The sequence below is a fragment of the Bombus fervidus genome, chromosome 1, assembly GCF_041682495.2.
Source record: "Bombus fervidus isolate BK054 chromosome 1, iyBomFerv1, whole genome shotgun sequence".
NCBI classification, from domain to species: Eukaryota; Metazoa; Arthropoda; class Insecta; order Hymenoptera; family Apidae; genus Bombus; species Bombus fervidus.
This window is the reverse complement of record NC_091517.1, coordinates 19,431,935-19,451,628: the sequence shown is the minus strand read 5'-3', so window position 1 is coordinate 19,451,628 and position 19,694 is coordinate 19,431,935. Positions and strand designations below refer to the sequence as shown.

The 19,694-nt window shown below is 30.4% G+C and overlaps 4 protein-coding genes across 8 annotated transcripts; 2 read left to right on the top strand and 2 right to left on the bottom strand.

Annotated features, from left to right (window-relative positions):
* Positions 1 to 74: 74 nt before the first annotated feature.
* On the bottom strand, positions 75 to 5,857 carry Lon (lon protease homolog, mitochondrial). Of its 2 annotated transcripts, none has more exons than XM_072007566.1 (10): positions 5,179 to 5,857; positions 4,718 to 4,942; positions 4,467 to 4,636; positions 3,826 to 4,136; positions 2,561 to 2,752; positions 2,184 to 2,488; positions 1,919 to 2,058; positions 1,556 to 1,838; positions 566 to 1,469; positions 75 to 485 (listed from the first exon to the last, which is right to left on the bottom strand). In XM_072007566.1, the coding sequence occupies exons 1-10, from the start codon at positions 5,439 to 5,441 to the stop codon at positions 246 to 248; spliced, it is 3,033 nt and encodes a 1,010-aa protein (XP_071863667.1). In that variant the 5' UTR covers positions 5,442 to 5,857; the 3' UTR covers positions 75 to 245. The 2 variants fall into 2 exon arrangements, with proteins under 2 accessions (XP_071863667.1, XP_071863675.1); XM_072007574.1 differs by having other exon boundaries at positions 3,826 to 4,085; positions 5,179 to 5,851.
* A 249-nt stretch (positions 5,858 to 6,106) lies between these two features.
* On the top strand, positions 6,107 to 7,439 carry LOC139989442 (uncharacterized). The gene is made up of 4 exons (XM_072007867.1): positions 6,107 to 6,479; positions 6,553 to 6,682; positions 6,754 to 7,041; positions 7,170 to 7,439. Exons 1-4 carry the CDS (start codon positions 6,341 to 6,343, stop codon positions 7,345 to 7,347), a joined length of 735 nt encoding a protein of 244 aa, XP_071863968.1. The 5' UTR covers positions 6,107 to 6,340; the 3' UTR covers positions 7,348 to 7,439.
* Positions 7,440 to 7,588: 149 nt separating this feature from the next.
* Positions 7,589 to 14,068, top strand: LOC139989358 (gamma-tubulin complex component 2). Of its 2 annotated transcripts, XM_072007634.1 has the most exons (17): positions 7,589 to 8,025; positions 8,196 to 8,366; positions 8,452 to 8,596; positions 8,671 to 8,842; positions 8,910 to 9,053; positions 9,133 to 9,287; positions 9,410 to 9,538; positions 9,617 to 9,793; positions 9,886 to 10,060; positions 10,143 to 10,336; positions 10,418 to 10,628; positions 10,697 to 10,865; positions 10,975 to 11,149; positions 11,246 to 11,389; positions 11,921 to 11,998; positions 13,177 to 13,337; positions 13,576 to 14,068. In XM_072007634.1, the coding sequence occupies exons 1-17, from the start codon at positions 7,973 to 7,975 to the stop codon at positions 13,655 to 13,657; spliced, it is 2,535 nt and encodes an 844-aa protein (XP_071863735.1). In that variant the 5' UTR covers positions 7,589 to 7,972; the 3' UTR covers positions 13,658 to 14,068. The 2 variants fall into 2 exon arrangements, with proteins under 2 accessions (XP_071863735.1, XP_071863743.1); XM_072007642.1 differs by lacking the exon at positions 11,921 to 11,998.
* Positions 14,069 to 14,398: 330 nt separating this feature from the next.
* On the bottom strand, positions 14,399 to 19,079 carry Pain (transient receptor potential cation channel family member painless). 3 transcript variants are annotated; one of them, XM_072007621.1, is made up of 4 exons: positions 18,853 to 19,079; positions 16,236 to 17,333; positions 15,352 to 16,137; positions 14,399 to 15,279 (listed from the first exon to the last, which is right to left on the bottom strand). In XM_072007621.1, exons 2-4 carry the CDS (start codon positions 17,323 to 17,325, stop codon positions 14,567 to 14,569), a joined length of 2,589 nt encoding a protein of 862 aa, XP_071863722.1. In that variant the 5' UTR covers positions 17,326 to 17,333; positions 18,853 to 19,079; the 3' UTR covers positions 14,399 to 14,566. The 3 variants fall into 3 exon arrangements, with proteins under 3 accessions (XP_071863722.1, XP_071863704.1, XP_071863713.1); XM_072007603.1 differs by having other exon boundaries at positions 14,399 to 16,137; XM_072007612.1 differs by lacking the exon at positions 18,853 to 19,079 and adding an exon at positions 17,531 to 18,497 and having other exon boundaries at positions 14,399 to 16,137.
* Positions 19,080 to 19,694: the final 615 nt, after the last annotated feature.

Below are 19,694 nucleotides of genomic sequence, written 5' to 3'. Positions count from 1 at the left end.
ATTGCATTTAAAATGAGATTAATTTTCGTGAAATTTTTAATTTCTTCTTTTAAACTTAAATAAATTAATTCTCTGCATTTTTATTTAAATGATTCTATATATAAAACAATATGTGATAAAATAGATTCAATTATTTAAAAATCTAATATTGGTGAAATATATAGGTAAATATCTCAAATAGATCAGGCACATGTAAGATCGTGTAATAATCAATCTTTACAATGCTTAAGTACTTGATCCTTAATTCAGTCAGTATTTTTACCCAAAAGTGGTGCACTTTGCGGCGGTGAAATATCAAGATGTAAAGGATTTTGATGACGAACAGTATCAGTTTCTTGCTGTGGTGCAAAACATATGCGGTACACGTCTTCAAAAGTGGTGGCAAAATGAACTTCCAGGCCATCCGTGATGTACTTAGGAAGATCATTGTAATCTTTCTTATTTTCCTCGGGTAGAATTACACAGTTTACGCCAACTCGTTTTGCCTTGAATAGAAAGGAAATATACATATTACGAAGCATGATATGGAAATGTCTAATTAAGTATTTATTATATTTGTACTTACAGCAATCGTCTTTTCTTTAATACCGCCAACAGGAAGAATCCTACCCATGAGACTAAGTTCACCAGTCATTGCAACATTTTGTCTAATAGACTGATTCTTAGCAATCGAAATGAATGCTATTGCGATCGTAATACCGGCGCTAGGCCCATCTTTCGGTGTAGCACCTTCAGGAACGTGTAAATGTAAATGAGAATCGATTAAAAAAGTATTAGATGGATCTTCCCGAATCATAAAGTTTCTTGCAACCGTCATTGCTATGTGAATAGACTCTTTCATCACATCACCTAAATGGCCGGTGAATTCTAAGGTACCCTCTGATTTCTTTCCAGTAGAAGGTTTTCTCACTCTTGTTTCAATGAACAGAGTAGAACCTCCCATAGCTGTCCATGCAAGACCCATAACGACTCCAGGAGGCGTAACTTCGTACATTCTATCGTGTGTGAACATAGGTTTCCCTACAAACTCCTGCAAATTGTTCTCATTTACGTCTACTTTTTCCGTTTCTTTCTTAACCACTTTGAACGCAACTTTCCGATTAACTTTTTCTATGTGTTTCTGAAGACTTCTTACTCCCGATTCTCGACAGTAAGATTTAATTAATAAGTGAAGTGCATTATCATTTATACTGATCTGTTGATTAGAGAGACCCGAATCATTCATTGCTTGTGGTACTAAATACTGCTTAGCAATAGCGAGCTTTTCCTCTGCAACATAACCCGACATGTCTATCATTTCCATACGATCTCTTAAAGGTTCTGGAATTGTATCGATCACATTTGCTGTACAAATAAAGAGCACTTTTGATAAATCAACAGGAACATCTAAGTAATGATCTAAGAAGTTTGCATTTTGCTCTGGATCCAACATTTCCAAAAGAGCTGATGCTGGATCACCTTGATGGCCTCTAATAAAAAAGGAATAAGGCTTACATTTCTATCAAATTACTAAACTGTCAAAATAAGTAAAATGTAAAAATTCATAGGTACATACTTTCCAATCTTATCAACTTCATCAATAAGAACAAGTGGATTTTCAGTCTTGGTCTTTTTTAAACACTGTATAATTTTACCAGGCATGGCACCCACATAAGTTCTTCTATGACCTTTGATTTCTGCAACATCTGTCATTCCACCAACGCTAAATCTAAAATACTCTCTATTAAGTGCACGGGAAATTGACTTGGCTATTGATGTTTTTCCAACTCCTGGTGGTCCATGGAAACATAATATTTTTCCTTGCGTTGACCCTTTCAGTTGACTGACAGCAATAAATTCTGAAGTTAAGAGCAATAAAAAGTAAATACATTTTATGTAATAAAGGGATTAATTATCTGCTCATTAGAGATTCAATTACCCAAGATTCGTTTTTTTATATCTTCCATTCCATAATGGTCTTTATCTAAAATTTCAATTGCCTGTTGAAGATTTAAATTTTCTGGACTAGTTATACCCCATGGCATGGATGTAAGCCAATCCAAATAATTTCTCGTCACACTGCAAATAAAATTATACTAACAAATTAAAAATTAGTTAAATTATTTAACACAGAAATAATATTTCATTCACATGTTCATCTATATTGAAATTTTGAAACTACAGATTATAGAAGTAATACATACTTGAATTCACTACTGTGACTCTCCAAGAAATTTAATTTATTTAATTCTTCTTCAAGCACATCCATTACTGTTTTTGGAACTGTTTTCTCTCTTATACGTTCCCTATATTTCTCTCCTATAGCATCTTTATCATCTTTTTCAAGACCCAATTCTTTTTTAATAACTTTTAATTGCTCATGAAGAATATATTTTCTGTGCTGTTGTTTAACTTTTTCTTCAACTTCTCTACCAATTTTTTGTTGAAGTTTACTTAACTCATATTCTTTCTTTAAAAGTGCCAATGATAATCTTAATCTTTTTAAAATCTATAAATAAAGTTATTGTTTTAGTTACTTAAAAGATTTATTATAATGATAGCTCCAAATACAATTACTCACATCCATTTCTTCTAACACTTGCTGCAATTCTTGTGCATCTGCTCCTGTTAAAGCTGCACCCAAATCACTCAAATAAACTGGATTATCTACAACTCTCTGTCCTTGATGCAACATTTGTTGTAAAGATTCACGATATAATGGATTCATGCTTATTATATCTCGAATTGTTTTAATTAATTCTTGTGTCAAAGCCTATACATATTAGATTAATTTATTCTTTATTGATTTCTTTTATATATGTATATATTCTTTTACAATATACACATTAATATATGTGTCGGGTTGGCGTTAGGGGCGTGTAATGAGTCTTCGCCGGGGTTGTTTATTGTTATTGCACAATCAAGGTAACGTTTACCAACACAGGTATGGATAGATTGATAAGTGGCCGCGGTAACTAGACGCTAATGACAATGACTTTAGATTCGATATGACGAATCCACGGTCCACGGGATAACGGATATACTTTGCTTCAAAGTCTAAGTCGGACTCGACTTGCTCCTCGCGATACAAGGATCGCTCGACTAACTCTCTATTGAGACGTGGATTATCCACCGATCGTACGAACACCAGGTAACTGGCTAATAAGACTGCAAGAAAGGGAATGACTTTCCGTCACGACGACGCTGTAGAGGAAAACTATGATGGGGTGTGTCTAAGGGCACGAGATCATCGAATTCGTCGAGGAAAGCCTCCGCTCGGAGAGTGAGGGAAATAGACGTTGCTGTTAATTAGTTAATTTCTATGTTGGCGGTTAGAAAAGGATGCTAGCCGCCCTTGAGAGAGAGTTCCTAGCGGGAAGCGTCGTGAGGAAAGCAGATCTCCCGTATCTTCCCGCAATAGGTGACAGATTTACGGGCTGATAGAATAAAGACTGTTTGTCAATCTGAAGGACTTTAGTTAACTAAATCCTAAGATTTGTTCCTCAGGCTATCTGAACATAAACTGTGAATGATGCATCCGCATTTGGTGATCATCTTACCCAAAGAATGGGGTCTGTGTGTGGCGAATGTTTTATTGTCAAGTGTCGGTACGGCCAATTCTTTAAAGGAAAGCTATGTAACTTTATATCTCTGTTAGGTGGAACGTTCATCTCGTGACCGTGGCTCTACGCTCGGCGACCGGTTGTCGCCTCGAGCCTAAGCTCATTGTCTCAAGTTTCGAATGACTGTGTTGGGTTATTTCGTAAATGCTATAGTATTGAGGTTGTCCTTTCATCTCCGATACATGATTATGTTCAAAAAATAAAAAATATCATTTAAGCTTACTTTTATTTCTTCAGTTTGCCTAAATTTCTCATGGGTAATATTTACAACTTCTACCATTAATAAAGGTTGAGGAGTGCCAGTTTGAGCTGTGGTGTCTGTTGGAGTTATTTTTTCTTCAACTTTCTCCTGTACTCCTTCTGTTACCTTATTTTCAGGAGTACTACTTTCTTCAATTTTCTGTACTGGTTCTGGCACTTTGTTTTCGTTTTTTTTACGAATTAACAATCTGCGACTCGGTTTGCCACCGGAAACTGAATCGTCTACAGGGACGTGAATTGTTGCATTTAAAAGAGGGAACGTCAGTTTCATTTCTGTGTAGTATAGCACTTATGTAAAAATTATTAAATTCAAATTTTAAGAAAATATTTTGTATAAGGTCTTTTTCTAGAAACTACTTCAATCGTCTTTTGTCATACATATACTTTCACACACGCTGCGAAATTCCGGAAATTTCCTAAAACTTCCGCGACAAAAGGTACGTCTTACTCACATAAACTCATACATACTCGTAGTCATCTCACTCATCTATTTTGATTCATTCTCATGCTTCGTGAAAATTCTAGCAGTATTTCTTACTATTAATGTTTATAAAAATAATCAGTTGACAAACTTTACATGCCTTATATATGTAAATGTCTTACCATGAGTAGGTTTAGGAAGTTCTTCTAAGATCTGACCAACAATCTTAATCCTTCTATGTGCCATTACAACTAATCTCAATCGATTTCCTAAATCTTGTACTTCGTGTATTTGTGCAAATGTTCCAACAGGGTAAATATCATCCAAATTTTGTACAATTTCTGCTTCATTTCTACCAAAACAATTAAGTTTCAATGTAACAATGATATTAATTCTCTATTTAGCAAATAAAACATATTTACATATCACTTACTCTTCTGCTTTCTTTAAGAAGATTCCAACATATGGTTGATTTAATTTGACCTTTCTACGTATTAAATCTATGAGAATCGGATTACTAAGTTCTATTAACTTTATGAATCTTGGAAACACTGGATTTCTATTAATTGCTATAACAGGAACATGAGGCCATACTTCTGGTACAACCACTGTAGCAGGTAATGAACCTGGATCACTGATATCATCTTCATTGTTGCCACTATAAAGTAAAATACAATTGCAATTTATAAAATTGTATAATGACAAGAAATACATAATTTATAGAATTTATAATATATGTAAATGTTAAATTATCTTATCCGAACTATAAGAAAATTACAATTGCTATTTCGGAATTATTATTTGCTACAAAAATAGGAGCGTATTTAATCGTTAAAATTAATATAATTTAAAATGATAAAAAAAGCAGATTTTAGAAGGGATAAAAAGATTTACTTGGATGAATCTCTATCATTAAATCGTTTAGTGGCAAACGATCTAATCGAGATAATAGCCGCAGTTTGTCGACGGGTATGGATATTTTTTATGAATATTCCATGATATTCATTAAGTTTTATTCTTCGAAATTGTGGTCGTACATGCATCGACAACTCTTCGTAATTCGGCCGATGATTTCTACAGAATGGTCGAACATTCGTCACACGGTGCCGAAAAACAGGCAAAATCTTGAAATTCATTGCTGTCATAAGGCGCATCATTCAACATTTATTTAAACGTTCTTATTCACATAAACGTCGTATTCACCGCTTCAATCTACGTGAAATTCTTTTGAGGTTATAACTCTACTTTAGCGCAAGCACTGATCAATCTGATGAAACTTTGCTAACCTAGAAGAAATTATTCGAACATCGTGTCGATCAGCTGTTCTGTACATTCCGAACAATTGTGAACGTCGAATCGGTGGTTGTGTTCGTACGAAACATTACATTTTCACATTTTAATTAATTTTAATGAAACAGGCAAAAATAAAGTGAAAAAGCCGTGATATTCGTTTGTTGCATAGCTTTTGTGTCAATAGCTAGATATATAATGTTTTACATATTTCCAATTGTATATGTGTGTACAGTATGAAATTTTGAAAACTAGTATAAATAAATACCAAATACAGGAATTATTGGGAAAAATATTATTAGTTTATTTAGCTATTAGGATAAAATTCATTGCAATTATGAACAGATAATAATGACGCATACCACATTCTTTTTAGATATGATATTTTACTGTACGAACGAAAGAATACGTAAAATAAAAAAATTATTTCCATTCCTGATTTGTATATGTACATATTGAGCTATATATACAGTATCATTTTTGCAAATGAGTAAAACCGTAGCTTTAAAATAGGTAGGTGGTAGGATACATATATTTGAATTAAAAAAAGTAGAAGTGACTATGAAATCCTTTATTTCCGGTTCAAGTTGTACCATGCAATCATATGTACCACGTGATACACTATTTAAAACCAACTAAAATTCTAAAGCTATGGTTTCGCTCATTTGGAAAAAAATCTTGTATATAAATATACAAATATAACAAAAAAATATTTAATATTTCTATTATTACTTACGAGTTATGTTAGATAGAATATACATCAATAATGGAAGGACACGAAATGAATATGAATTCAAATAATTCAGGATCCATCATGCAAACTTTAAATAACAGTACGACACATAATAATACTGTTATGATTAAAAAAGAAAATCATACAATGGACTTGAAAAGGCTCGGCGCAAGTAAAATTAAAAAATTTTAATTCATACTTTTTAATTTAAATTAATAAATATTTGTATTTCATTTCATAAATAGGAATCATATGTTCTGATAACATTACTAGACAAAACTTAAATAAGAAGCCAAGTGATTCAACTGCGATTGTAGATGACGATGATCAATTTTTTAATAAAATAAAGTTAAAAATTGACAAGAATCTTCTATTGTAAGAAAAATTTTATTATTTAAAAATGTTGTGCTTTGATTATAATTTTTATACTGTTTTCATAAATTTAGACATTGTAAGGAAAATTATAAACCAGGTATAAATTACCAAAGTATGAATTTATTGGAGAGAAAGAGGCCTATAATTGATATTGAGACACAGAATGTGATTAAAAGATTTAAAAAGGATACAAATTATATAAATTCTCTGCAATCATCAAATAATACAAATATTGTACTATTTAATCATATTGACAATTTTATGAAAGAAAAATATAATATATCAACAAATGTTAATAAGAAAGATATCATTGAGCGTAAAAATATGTTTTCTCCGAAATTTCTAAATACAAATTTCAGGTATTGTATGATTTGTTAAAAAGATCCCGATATACATAATCATTAAATCGCATAATCATTAAATAATCATTATTTATAAAAAATAATAATGGACGTGTATGTAGTATAAAATATGCATATAATTTTAGAATTCCTGCTAGTAAATACATATTTCAAGTGACTTCAAAATTGCATACAAATGTGTTACCGTTACCTACAGATGAAACAACTATTCTTCGTGAGGAATATGAAGAATCTTTATTTTATGGAATGATGTATCTCACTCCTCCAGATAGTAATTCAATCGAGGCAAATATAGATTCGTAAACTTATTATTATATTACATACAATATTAAAATATCTAAAAGAAACATCATAATAATTATTATAATATCTAAAATAAACTGTGTCAAATTAAATATTTTATTAAATTATATATGTAAGTGGGAGTAAAAACTTTGAAACATCTTTTCTAATTGTTGCAATTTATAATTTATTTCACTCAAATATGACGTGAAAATATAGAAATATATTGATACGTGAATTTTAAATGTACGCACGTTATTGGTTCTTCGATATAAATTGATGCGAATTTAATGAATTCAAATCCAAAATAACTTGAAATCCTCAATTCACATTTATGATTAATAATCTTGAAAATTAGATTAATATTTACACGAAGTAATATATAAAGAGCATTATTCTTTTTTTGAAGTGAAAAATTTGGTGACATTCTCTCTTTAATTCATATTCTTTCGTACTTAACATAACCTAATTCATTTCTAACCAATAATCAAGGTAAACAAGTATTTCAAGTGATTAGTGAAACATAATTTTACTAAATGTATTTAGATATGCTAGAGCAGCACTAGCAATCTCAGTTACGGTTATAATGGTACAAAAGCAATAAGTATTTTTTAGGAGAATGTAATATATTTATTAGCTGAGAACAATGAGCGAATTTAAATTACATCACTTAGTGGTTGAATTAATTGGATTACTCGGGTAAGTAGAGATGAAAAGTTTTATGTTGATCTTCCATTGAATTTTTATTAACAAATCCATAAAGTTTGTTTCAATTTATTAATTATGCAATTGTGCAATTGTGCATGTTAAATTTAATTATATTGATTTTTAAATTATCCATTGTACATGTTTATTTCTTTTATAATTAGCTCATCATCTGCGCCAGAAAAACATGTAGAGAAATTACAAAAAGAAGGGATACCAACGAGTGCAAGTGCTTTAACTATTGTTGCTTCACAAAGTTCTATTTGTAATTTGGCAAAAAATTCTCCTATTCCTGAATTATTTCTTCAAAAATATGAAGAATTAAAAGCAAAGAAGTTAGTAGTATTATAGATACATATATATATGAGTCTAGTGAAGAATAAAGATAATAATAATTAAAATAATATATTTTTTTTATAGGGTAGATTTGTTAGGTTTATTCATTCAAGTATTGGAACTCATATCCGAAGATAAAGTATTAAAGGATTATTTGGCTAAAGGAGCATCAAATCTATCATCAATTTGTACAAAAAATGCTGCTATTACTACAGAGGATCTACCACAGGTTTTTCTTATTTTTTAAATACTAATTTGAGAATTATTTTATTTCTAATATTCATTGTATTATATACAATACAGATTTGTAAGAATGTGATTAAAGCTGCTGTTGAAGGAGAAAAGAAATTAAATAAACAAGTATGTGCAATTACAAAGAAAACAGAGTCATCTGTAATAAAACATAACTGGGTGTATGAGAGGCCTAGAATAACATGGGACTTTTATAACGAACCAAATGCAATGCCCTGCCAAAGTAAATATCATTTTAAAAGCATATAAGAAATTAATGATTAATTTATTAAGGGATAAAACGTTTACAGAAGTTGTACCAATAGTTTCTCAAGAATCTATATTACTTTGGGACATTTTATATTGCTTGAAAGGTATAGATGGAACTTACATTGTTTCTGAACCTTTGACAAGTCCATATGCAGTGAAGACATTCAACATATCTTCAGATGTTTGTAAGAAGAAATAAAAATATTTTTGTAGTAATTAGATGTGTAATCTGGACATTCATTTTTGTAACATTATCATTTATAGGTATATCTTACAAACAATTGACACAACAAATATTACCCCTCGCATCTCACTATTCTATGGCAGCTAGATTTGTTGAAGAAAAAGTTTTACCAGAAGATGGTCAAGTAAATCATGCTTTAAGAGGAGCTATAAAAAGTTTACTGAAAGATTATTTAGTATGTATAATAATACAAAATTAATCTCCTCCTTAGTTTAAATAATTTATTATAAAATAATTGTAATCAGGTTGCACATTGGGCGTAAAGAATAAAATAATTCTATATTAAAAATTTTTCAGTTATTTGTTGTACAGTTGGAAATGGAACATGTACGAGGCAAATTAAATTTGCAAAAGTTGTGGTTTTACATTCAACCAACAATGTTCGCAATGTTTATTCTCTTCCAAATTACATCAACCATATGTAAAGTCAGTTATAACATTCTTTTCTATTTTTTAAATATTTTAATATCATAAATTGACATGTAAAAGCATATTTCATTTTAGGCGAATGCAAAAGGTGGTAAAGTGCTCAGTCTTTTGCATGAACAAGCAAATAATATTAATGGAGAAGCTAAGTTTAAGGAATTATGTTTGTTTCTTATACAAACAGCAAGTGTTCCATATATGCAAATATTAGAAAAATGGGTATATAAAGGAGTGATATGTGATCCATACGAAGAGGTAAGAACATCCATATTTATAAGCTATTCATTTATTTAATCGTTTTAACCAAAATTGTTTTAACTAAACCAATAAATTTTGTATAATTTCAGTTTTTTGTGGAAGATAATGAATTAATTCACAGAGAGGAATTGCCTATAGATTATTCAGCAGATTACTGGGAAAAAAGGTACACTATGAGACCAGAAAGAACTCCTACATTTCTTAATGAACAGGCACAAACAATTTTGAGAACTGGAAAATACTTTAATGTAATTAGACAATGCGGTCTGTAATACTTATTAATCAAGCATGTTTTATGTTAATTTTTACATATAAAGACTCAAATATTTAATACACTTCTATATAGGCAAGACAGTTCAATGGGGAAAACAAGAGCCTTTAATTTATCAACATCAAGGGCAAAAATATATAGCTACTATTGATAGAGCATATTCTGAAGCTGCAAAAACCTTATTAGAAGTTCTTATTCACGAAAACGATTTAATGGGTCGGCTTCGTAGTGTAAAAAATTATTTTCTTCTTGCACAAGGAGATTTTGTGGTAAGCTTATACAACAAAATGTTTCATTAATATATTGATGTATTACCACTGTGTGTAAAGTTATATAATATTTAATCTTAGGTTCAATTTATGAATCTTTGTGAAACTGAATTAAATAAAAATATGTATGATATTGTCATTCATCGATTAGCATCTCTTCTTGAAGTTGCATTGCGTATGTCTACTGCAGACTCAGATCCATATAAGGATGATCTAAAACCAGAACTTTTACCATATGACCTTCAATTTCAAATGTTTAGAATACTCTCTATTCAAACTAGAGAAGAAAAAGGTATATTATTTTAATTTCTTTCTTTTTTTATTTCTTCATGTTGCTTATAATGAAAATTGTTGTTTTAGAGTATTGTTTTCAAACTGATAAGATCTTAACTGGCTTGGAAGCATTTGTATTTAATTATGATGTTAAATGGCCTGTTTCTTTGATACTCAACAGAAAAGCCATAGCTTGCTATCAGATGCTGTTCAGACACTTATTTTATTGCAAATATATAGAAAGACGTTTATGCAGGTTATAATATAATTTTGTAGTTGCTTAGGATTTTTATCTAATATTTCCATAAAAGTTTGCTTTGATACGTTGCTTTGATTTCATATTTATTTATATATATTTTTTCCAGAGTATGGGTGAGCAATAAAATTGCAAAAACTTTTACTCACAATGCAGCAATGTCGTATAGACAAGCATTTTCTTTGAGACAAAGAATGCTGGACTGCATTCAACACTTAGCTTATTATATGATGGTTGAAGTTATAGAACCAAACTGGCTTACATTTTTAAGTAAAATGAGTAAGGTATGATTCGGCATTATGGTACTTAAATTGCGTCACAAATTTTGTAGCTTAATGAATAAATTTTATTGAAATTCGAAATTTGAATTAAATGCATAGGTCAGTAACGTGGACGATGTTTTAAGTGTGCATCAAGATCTTCAAGATAGTTATTTGAAGGAGTGCATGTTAACAGATCCTGATCTTCTGGGCTGTATAACAGGAATTTGTGCTGCTTGTCTTGAATTTTGCAATTTTATGGAGGTAAGTGTTACAATCTTCTCATAAAAGTGTATAAAAATAGAAAAGGTAATCCTAAATTGCTACGTACTCGTGTGCATATACGAGACATGCATATACTTAAAATACAATGAAAACAGTTTATCTAAGTTGCATCCTTTGTTTTGATTTAGATTTTTTCAAATATCTTTGTTCATTATTGATATCTGTAAAAGGGTGTAGGATAGGCATTATGAATATTTTTTACAAAATTATTGTGTAGAAATAAATAGCAAATATAACTGAAATATCTCTTAGTACCATTACATTTGATATTTCCGTTGAAAATAATACGAGATGCATTATATAATTCAGATTTAAAACTGTCAGAACCACAAAACAGATCTGCATGTGATGTGCTTACTATTAATACATAATTATTGCCACTGGATAATTATAGTTTCATAAATTCCATACTCAGTGTCCATAATAAACGGTAAAATTCCATAACAAACATAAAACTGGAAAAAGACAGTTTAGTAGTAAACTGAATTTTAATATTTTACTAATGTTAAGCGTATGAGTCCATACTACATTGACGCCGAATTGACATCCATGATTGGTGCCTATCAGGAAGATGTCTATGATTCTGAGGTATATCCCCAAGATTATAACTTTGCTTCCATGCATCTGTGTAGCATTAGTATCATGAAGCTTTCCTTTTTTAGTAAATAAAAATCGTTTTAGAGATCATATCTATACGATATATGAGATTCAAATTCGCATGATTTATAGGTGTAATACAAATTGGACATAAATTTATTCAAAGATTTTAAGTTTTTTATTTGAATCTTGCAAGTAAGGAAAAGGAATGAATAGGTTTAAATCTTATTTCTTTTAATTTAAACTTTTCTAGTAATACAAAGGAATGGTTAGATTTGACTTTTAATGTGTAGAATATTAAATTTAATGCCTCTCGATCACTAGTAAAAACATTATTTTTATCTTTTTCTATATATAGTCACATGTAATAAGTTAATACTATCATGAACATTATCACTATTAACACTCATATTATCATCGCAATAACGGTGCGAAATTTTACCATTAGAATTACTTATTTAAGTATAACAAAATGAATATTAGGAAATTTATACATAATAAAAATCATAATTGTATATGTAAATACTTCATAAATCCCATTACATACATATTATATACATATATCTTAATTCGAAGTTGTATATGAATATATATGTACTACTTCAATAAATGGTAATGTTGCATGTAGATTTTGTATTAAGCACATAATTGTTTATTTATAAATGATACATAATAATAGTGATTATATATGCATAAACTAAGAGTAAAGTTACTATATTTGTATATTAATATACAATTTGTTACTATATTTGCATGCAAGTCAGATATTGTAGCTTTCAATAGTCTTTTTGAATACTTGTTTATCTTTTGATATAAATAGTATATTAATTTCTATCCCAATTGTTGGAGATCATAGTTGTATAAGCATGATATATCATACTATGAGTTACAACTTCTTATCAAAGAATCATATGTATCTATAATAAGCAGAGTTATTTTATTTTCAGCTACAGGTATACTAAATTTAAGTAATATGATGCATTTTTACTTTACAAATTTTGATCTGTAATGGTATATTTTATAAATCTCTTTCAGACATCATTGTGTACATTATATTCATTTCTTACAATGTATGCTTCTTAATCTTAGTTTTACAAAGGGTCTTGTACATTTATTTGTATGAAATGTAAGATTAATAGGTCTGTATGTTTTTGTCACTTATTTATTAGGACGAAGATGGAGATATCTACAAAGAGAATGCAGCCAGTTTTGAAGAAACCATCATATCACTGGATGAGAAATTTACTCAAGTATTAATTCGTCTTTTAGACAGAATATGTGATCTAGGATGTGATAATAACAACGAAAAACTTCTTAATGTTTTTTGTAGGTAAGTTACGTCGTAGAATTTATAAATACTTGTATTACAAGATATTCCACAAAATGCAATACCAGAGAGTAAAAAAATAAATAACGATAAGTAAGAAAATATTTTCGAGGAAAATGTTTACTAAAAATTATATTGCTTGATATTGCTGCATTTTATAAAGTACTTTATATATTTTTCGTATGATTCAAAAATAGAAATTTTCAACATTATCATTATATTTTATTACTTTTTTAATTAGGTTAGATTTCAATCTATTTTATACCGATATTTTGATACGACGTGGAAGAGAAAAGACTCTGCAAGAAGATGTTTCTGGCTAACAATTCAATACTCAAACTCGATGGAAGATTATATAAGCATATCTATATCTGTAACTTCTGATTAATTACATTGTAAAGTAATATTTCTCGCACGATATTTATATAGAATGCAATGGCGATTTGAAAGGATCGTGATCAGATAGTACGTTAAATCTGTCATTCGACCAATTTAAGATCTACATTAGTTCTTGAAATTTTCAAATCGCCTTTGTATTAAAACGTCCACAAAATTTAATAGTATAGTAATTCTAAAATTTATAGATAAACAAAATTCAGGTTAGTCATGCATTCAATATTTCATTTAAATTATTTAAATTCACCTTGAATAAATTTCTTGAAAACCGTGTAAGTCACTAAAATAAAGACTATTTTGTACATTTAAAAAATAAAATATATTTTATAAACATGAAAGATTTACAATGTTTATATTACAATATTTACATAAAAATATTTTTATAATAATCTTGTTTGTAAAAATATCTATCTTTTATATTTAACACTAGGTTAAATAATAACTCTAAAATCTTAACATAATATTGCTGTTCATAACTGATGCGTCAACTTTGTCACCCGTTATCGTTGCTATAAATGAAGAGAATTCAGAAACAATTTCTTGATATCATTAAAAAAGTGATAATATAGCTAATAGTATATGATTCAGTCTTAAAATTAGCCTCTATAAATATTTTAAATTATACTTGTAATTACATATAGAAATGATGTTGCACAAGTGTTGAATGATTTCATTTAGGTAATTTATTAAATGTAATAAAAATATTACAATATAATATGAAATAAAACAAGTATAAAAATACAGTGCTTTTAATATAGTCACAAGTAGAAATCAACAAAGTGCTTAACCGTTGTTATATTTAACAAAGCCGAAAGAGGAATAAATAGAACAATATTTTAATTTCCACCAACTTCTTCAACATTAAAATTATTATTCTCAATCTTTTGTTTAATGGAACTCAATATAATTTCCATCGTCGCGAATCTTCTTTCCAATTTCTCCAATTTATTAAACATTTTTTCATTATCTGATTCCTGACTTTTCCTCAATAGAACATCTTTAGCCTGTTTTATGATATACGGATCCATTTTGAAGGTAGGGAACACCTTGCTGGAGTCTTTATCGGATTCTAAATTGTGATAAAACAAAATATCATATGGTTCCACGCTCAATTTACCAGTACTCAAGTAAGTTGGAAAGAGAAGAACTTTCCGAACGAGGAACGCTAAAGGATTGTATTCAAAGCTATGCAAGAGACCACAACAAATTGAACACTGTGTCTTGCGTGTAAAAGGTGCTCGAACAACCAGATTTTCGATATGAGCAAGAACTTGTATCCTAGAAATTAATCCAACTAATTCTGCCTTCCCGAGGATCTCTGCTGTATCGCTGACTGCCAAACCGTTCAGTAAATTGAACAAAACTATCACGATGAGAAAGACGAAGAGGGTGAAGATAAAATGGCTGAGAATCGGATGCGACACAAAGACAAGGTCATTGGCGTTAAATTCTCCAGTGAACATGATGATGGTTTTGAACAGAGAGTGTCCAGGATCTGGAAACTCCTTGTTATCATTCTTAAAGATGGTAAAGAAAGCAAACGCGAAACCTAGGATAAGAAACACATAAAGTAACAAAAAACGTACGAAGTTGAAAGACACTCGTTTGAACATCTCGATACTTGTGGACATTCGAGGATGCTTGCCAAGTAGGATGACCATTTCTAAAGCAGATAGTAATATTACAATAGCTGCAACTTGCATAGTTACATCACTTAAAATAACGAATGCTAATATTATCAACGCTATTTCGATCCAATTTTCTAAACTAGATATATAATGGCACGGTGATGAAAATAATTGGAGGATCTCCCTAAATGCAAACAATGCTGTTACGATACCAGTGAATATATGCAGAACGTAGATGGAAGTTGATCCTTTTATCTCCTCGTTTATCTGTACGCTCGAGTTCGCAGATATTTGCGAGCCTCTTGTGAGATAAGTGACCTGCAGAATGTATGTATTCAACAGAAGATAAAACAAAATGTAAAAGGCCAAGTTTAGGTACAGGATGTGTCTTATTCGATGCCATTTTAGATATAGGAAAGAAGATAACAGAGGATGCTTCAATATATGTTTTAAGCCATTCTTGCTAGCGATGTATTGAAAAACATCCATTTCTCGTCTGCCCTGACTAATTGTACTTTTCTGTTGATTCATCGTGTAAGGGGTGTCATGAGGTACTAAACATTTGTAGTCAAATTCGATTGTATATTCGTTTGTTCGTTTTTTCCTAGCTTGTATACAGTTATCGAAATATTGGGATAGAGTGGACACGGAAATATCTTCAACTGGTGGAACGCCGAAATTGTTCATGTGGCCGATGTAGCTTCCTTTTTCAAGTAGCAATGTCACTGCCTCTCGACAGTCAGCCCTGGCTGCATAATGAAGTGGAGTATTTCCTTTGCCTATGTATTTTTAAATAGATGCTTGATTAAATAGATCTAAGTACAGAAATACATGTGCGATATATATATATATATATATATATATATGCAACACTTACTATCTGTGCACCGAACATCCACGTCTTCTCTTTCCAGGATCAGATTTAAACATTCCAGTCGATCATCTATGTTTCCCGACCCTTTTTTATCCGGCATACCAAGCTCTATGCAAGCATTCAACAGTAAGTCACTTGTAACATCAACATTAGCCTCCAATATCTCACGAAGGATATGTGGCAAGCCTTTTTCAACCGCTAAATTCGCAGCTTTCTCCAAGTTACATCCAGTCCCTCTTGTTTTTTTCAATAATGTAATAACCGCATTCTTAAAGTTCCTTTCCACCGCCATTTCAATCAGATCCTTCGCTACGTTATTCACCGCCTCTTTTTCGACAATCTCTAAGCATTTTAAAAAGTTCATCTCGTCATTAGCGTTTAAATAATACTTCAAGTCATAAACATTCACGCCTTGTATCTCGACCGAGGGTAACTGAATATTTGGCAGCTTCTTCTCCAACACTTCTCTAGTCGTTTGATTGTTATAGTCCTTGTAAGTATCCAAATTGAGGACATGTGTGGTTCTTTCCAGAATCAGGTTCACCATGTCTCTTTGACCCTTCATTGCCGCCATATGCAAAGCAGTTAAACCTTTGTTATTGGGAATATTGGGACTGGCGCCTTTTTCCAGAAGCAACGACGCGCAATTCAGGTCATTATTTTGTACCGCCATATGCAGAGCCGTTTGCTGTTCAGCCTCCAGGTTTGGATTTATTGTACGTTCGTCCAATAATATACTGAGGACATCCGTATATCCATTTTCGGTAGCGAAGTGAATCGGTCCACGGTTGTGGGCTTCGTTCACCCTGTTTACCTTCGCACCTTTTTCCAATAGAAACTTCACGAACTCCGGGAGACCATTCTTGCAGGCAATGTCCAAGCAAGTTTCGTTCGATCGATTCGGATAAGCATAGTTTACGTCGATGATAGCTGGTTGTTTTTTTAAACTCTGCTCAACAAGGCACTTGAAGTGTTTGATGTTTTTGGTTCGTAGGTAGTCTAGGAGTAACTTGTATATGGTTTGAGATCTTGTAGAATTCGTAGTGTAATCATATAGAAGGTGCATTTGCAAGTTTTCGTCCTCAGAATCCATATTTAGGCCTATAAATAAATCATGCACATTATTAACATTAAAAGGTCTAAAATATCACATTAATAAGTGTACAAAAATTGAGTTTCTTCATTAATCTTAAACTTGAATATCTTTAAACGCCCAAAGCATACATCTGACTATAATGTACGATGCAGAACGAAACTAAAGAAATAAACTAAAATGAACATCAAGTAAACATGATTACCCTACAAGTTATTTTATAAATCGAAATGTTCAGGTACAGAGTGCTATAAACTTTTTCTTGAGAATGGTTAATAAGTAAAGATATCGTAGACCCTTTTATTTGTTAAAATATAATTTTAATATGAGTTTTGATATATTTCGCTTTTGATACTCATATTATACGTATGGAATAAAACAGAATATTGCACGACAAGTATGTCAAATATTCTACGTATTAGGAGTATAAATCATTACAATACAGTTGCAGCAATGATGTCATTTAACGTGTGCTATACCGGAGCTAATAAAGATATTACATTACATTAATTCCTTTGCACGTATCTACTTCAGAAGTTTACTACATATTACTCGTGATAAGTTAAAGGAACAATTCTTAAATTGTATTAAATTTATAATATTAAATTTAGAATGAATTTGAATATGTCAAAAGTGATTATTATTCGTTTCCTGAAACGCAGGCAAATATTTATCATGCATGGAAGCAGAAGTACTGTCCGGATGCGTATCCTGTCATTAGCATTAATTCAAGTTCAGACAAACTAGGAACATTGACATAGGCGTTGTTGAATTGACCACTGCACCATCATTGTACTGAAACTGATGTTACAGGATTTGTTATCAACGATGGAATATCAAATGCTATTGTAGAACAGTGAATAAAGATAATTATCGCTATTGTAACATGCGAAAATAACGATTAAATCATAGGATATTGACTGAACACTTAATTTATTCATGTTTTATTAATTACTTTGCTACTATCGGGGCAGTGAAAACTCAAGCGAATCATGAAATAAAAGGTAAATAAGATAAATAATGTAATGTTGTTCGTATCGAATCAATCGATAATTTCATACGATACAGATCCATAAAGGAGTAAATTAAAAAGTTATTCAATCGATTGTCTATATTTGTATTTATTGAAATTACACACTGCTGATCGAAGGTTTGGGATGATAATATTTTATGCGATAAAATTTCTTTTGAATTACATGGCTCATTAATACAAAATTTGGAAAAAAGTGAAGTAATCTTATATATCTAGACGATAGTGTAAATATTTCAATCTTTAACTAATTAAATTAAAATTATTTTAAGATCATTAATTGAAATCATACAAAATTTATAAACTGTGATTACTTGTTTTATATTAAATTCATTGGTTAATTTAGAATCATTGGATTCTCTAAATTAATCGAAGATATAGCTAATCAATTTATAATCACACTTTTGTATTAAGCCTTCCCATATACTGTTTAATACAATCTCAAACATGAACGCTATGTATTAAAATCTCTATGATCAGCACAATAAATGGCGTACCTTGCAGCTTGTTGAGGCCCACTTGTTACAGGCAGAGTATACCCAAATATATTTGAATGATCTATTGTACCAATAGATCACTAGATGATAAATGTAATGATTCAACACTTTCTATGAACAGGGATAATAAACTATACACCTACAATGATGATACAAAGGAAACGTGAATCCCTTGACGATCTTGGTCTATCATACAGAAGACTAACTTGTTAGAGTCGCTTTTGCTGACCAGTTCTGTGTATCATGATGTCAGCGTGGCTGGGGAGAGGGAAATTATCAAGTGTCAAGCAGTACCTATAGTGATTCTAGAGAACGTGTGCTTCCCGTTCAATACTAATTGACGTATTAATTGTTAAACGTTAAGTCCTGAATAAATATTGAAATGTTTTTGAGAATTTAATATGATTTTAGATACTATGATATGGAATTTAGAAAACGGCAATTATGTAAAACAGCCAAATCGATATAGTTAATCTAGAAAAATGATCAAGGGGTATAAAAAAAATTATGACTGTGATAAGATAATATAAAACTATTTGGAGAACGATATAGTATAAAAATATCCACCTTCAACGTTAATAAAAAAATAGAAATATTTGCAATGTGCAATTAAGAATATTATCATATTGACATATTATACTACTAGTTTATTATATACTAGTTATGTTATATACTAGTCACAAGTAGAAGAATAAAAATGGGGGATTAAGATAATAATTTTTCATTTAAAAGAGGCTAATTCTAATTGTTGGGAAGCAAACATGTACTTATATAAATCTCTTCGAAGTTAAGAGACATAATAATGTACTATTAATATTTAGTTATTACATTTAATCACGATT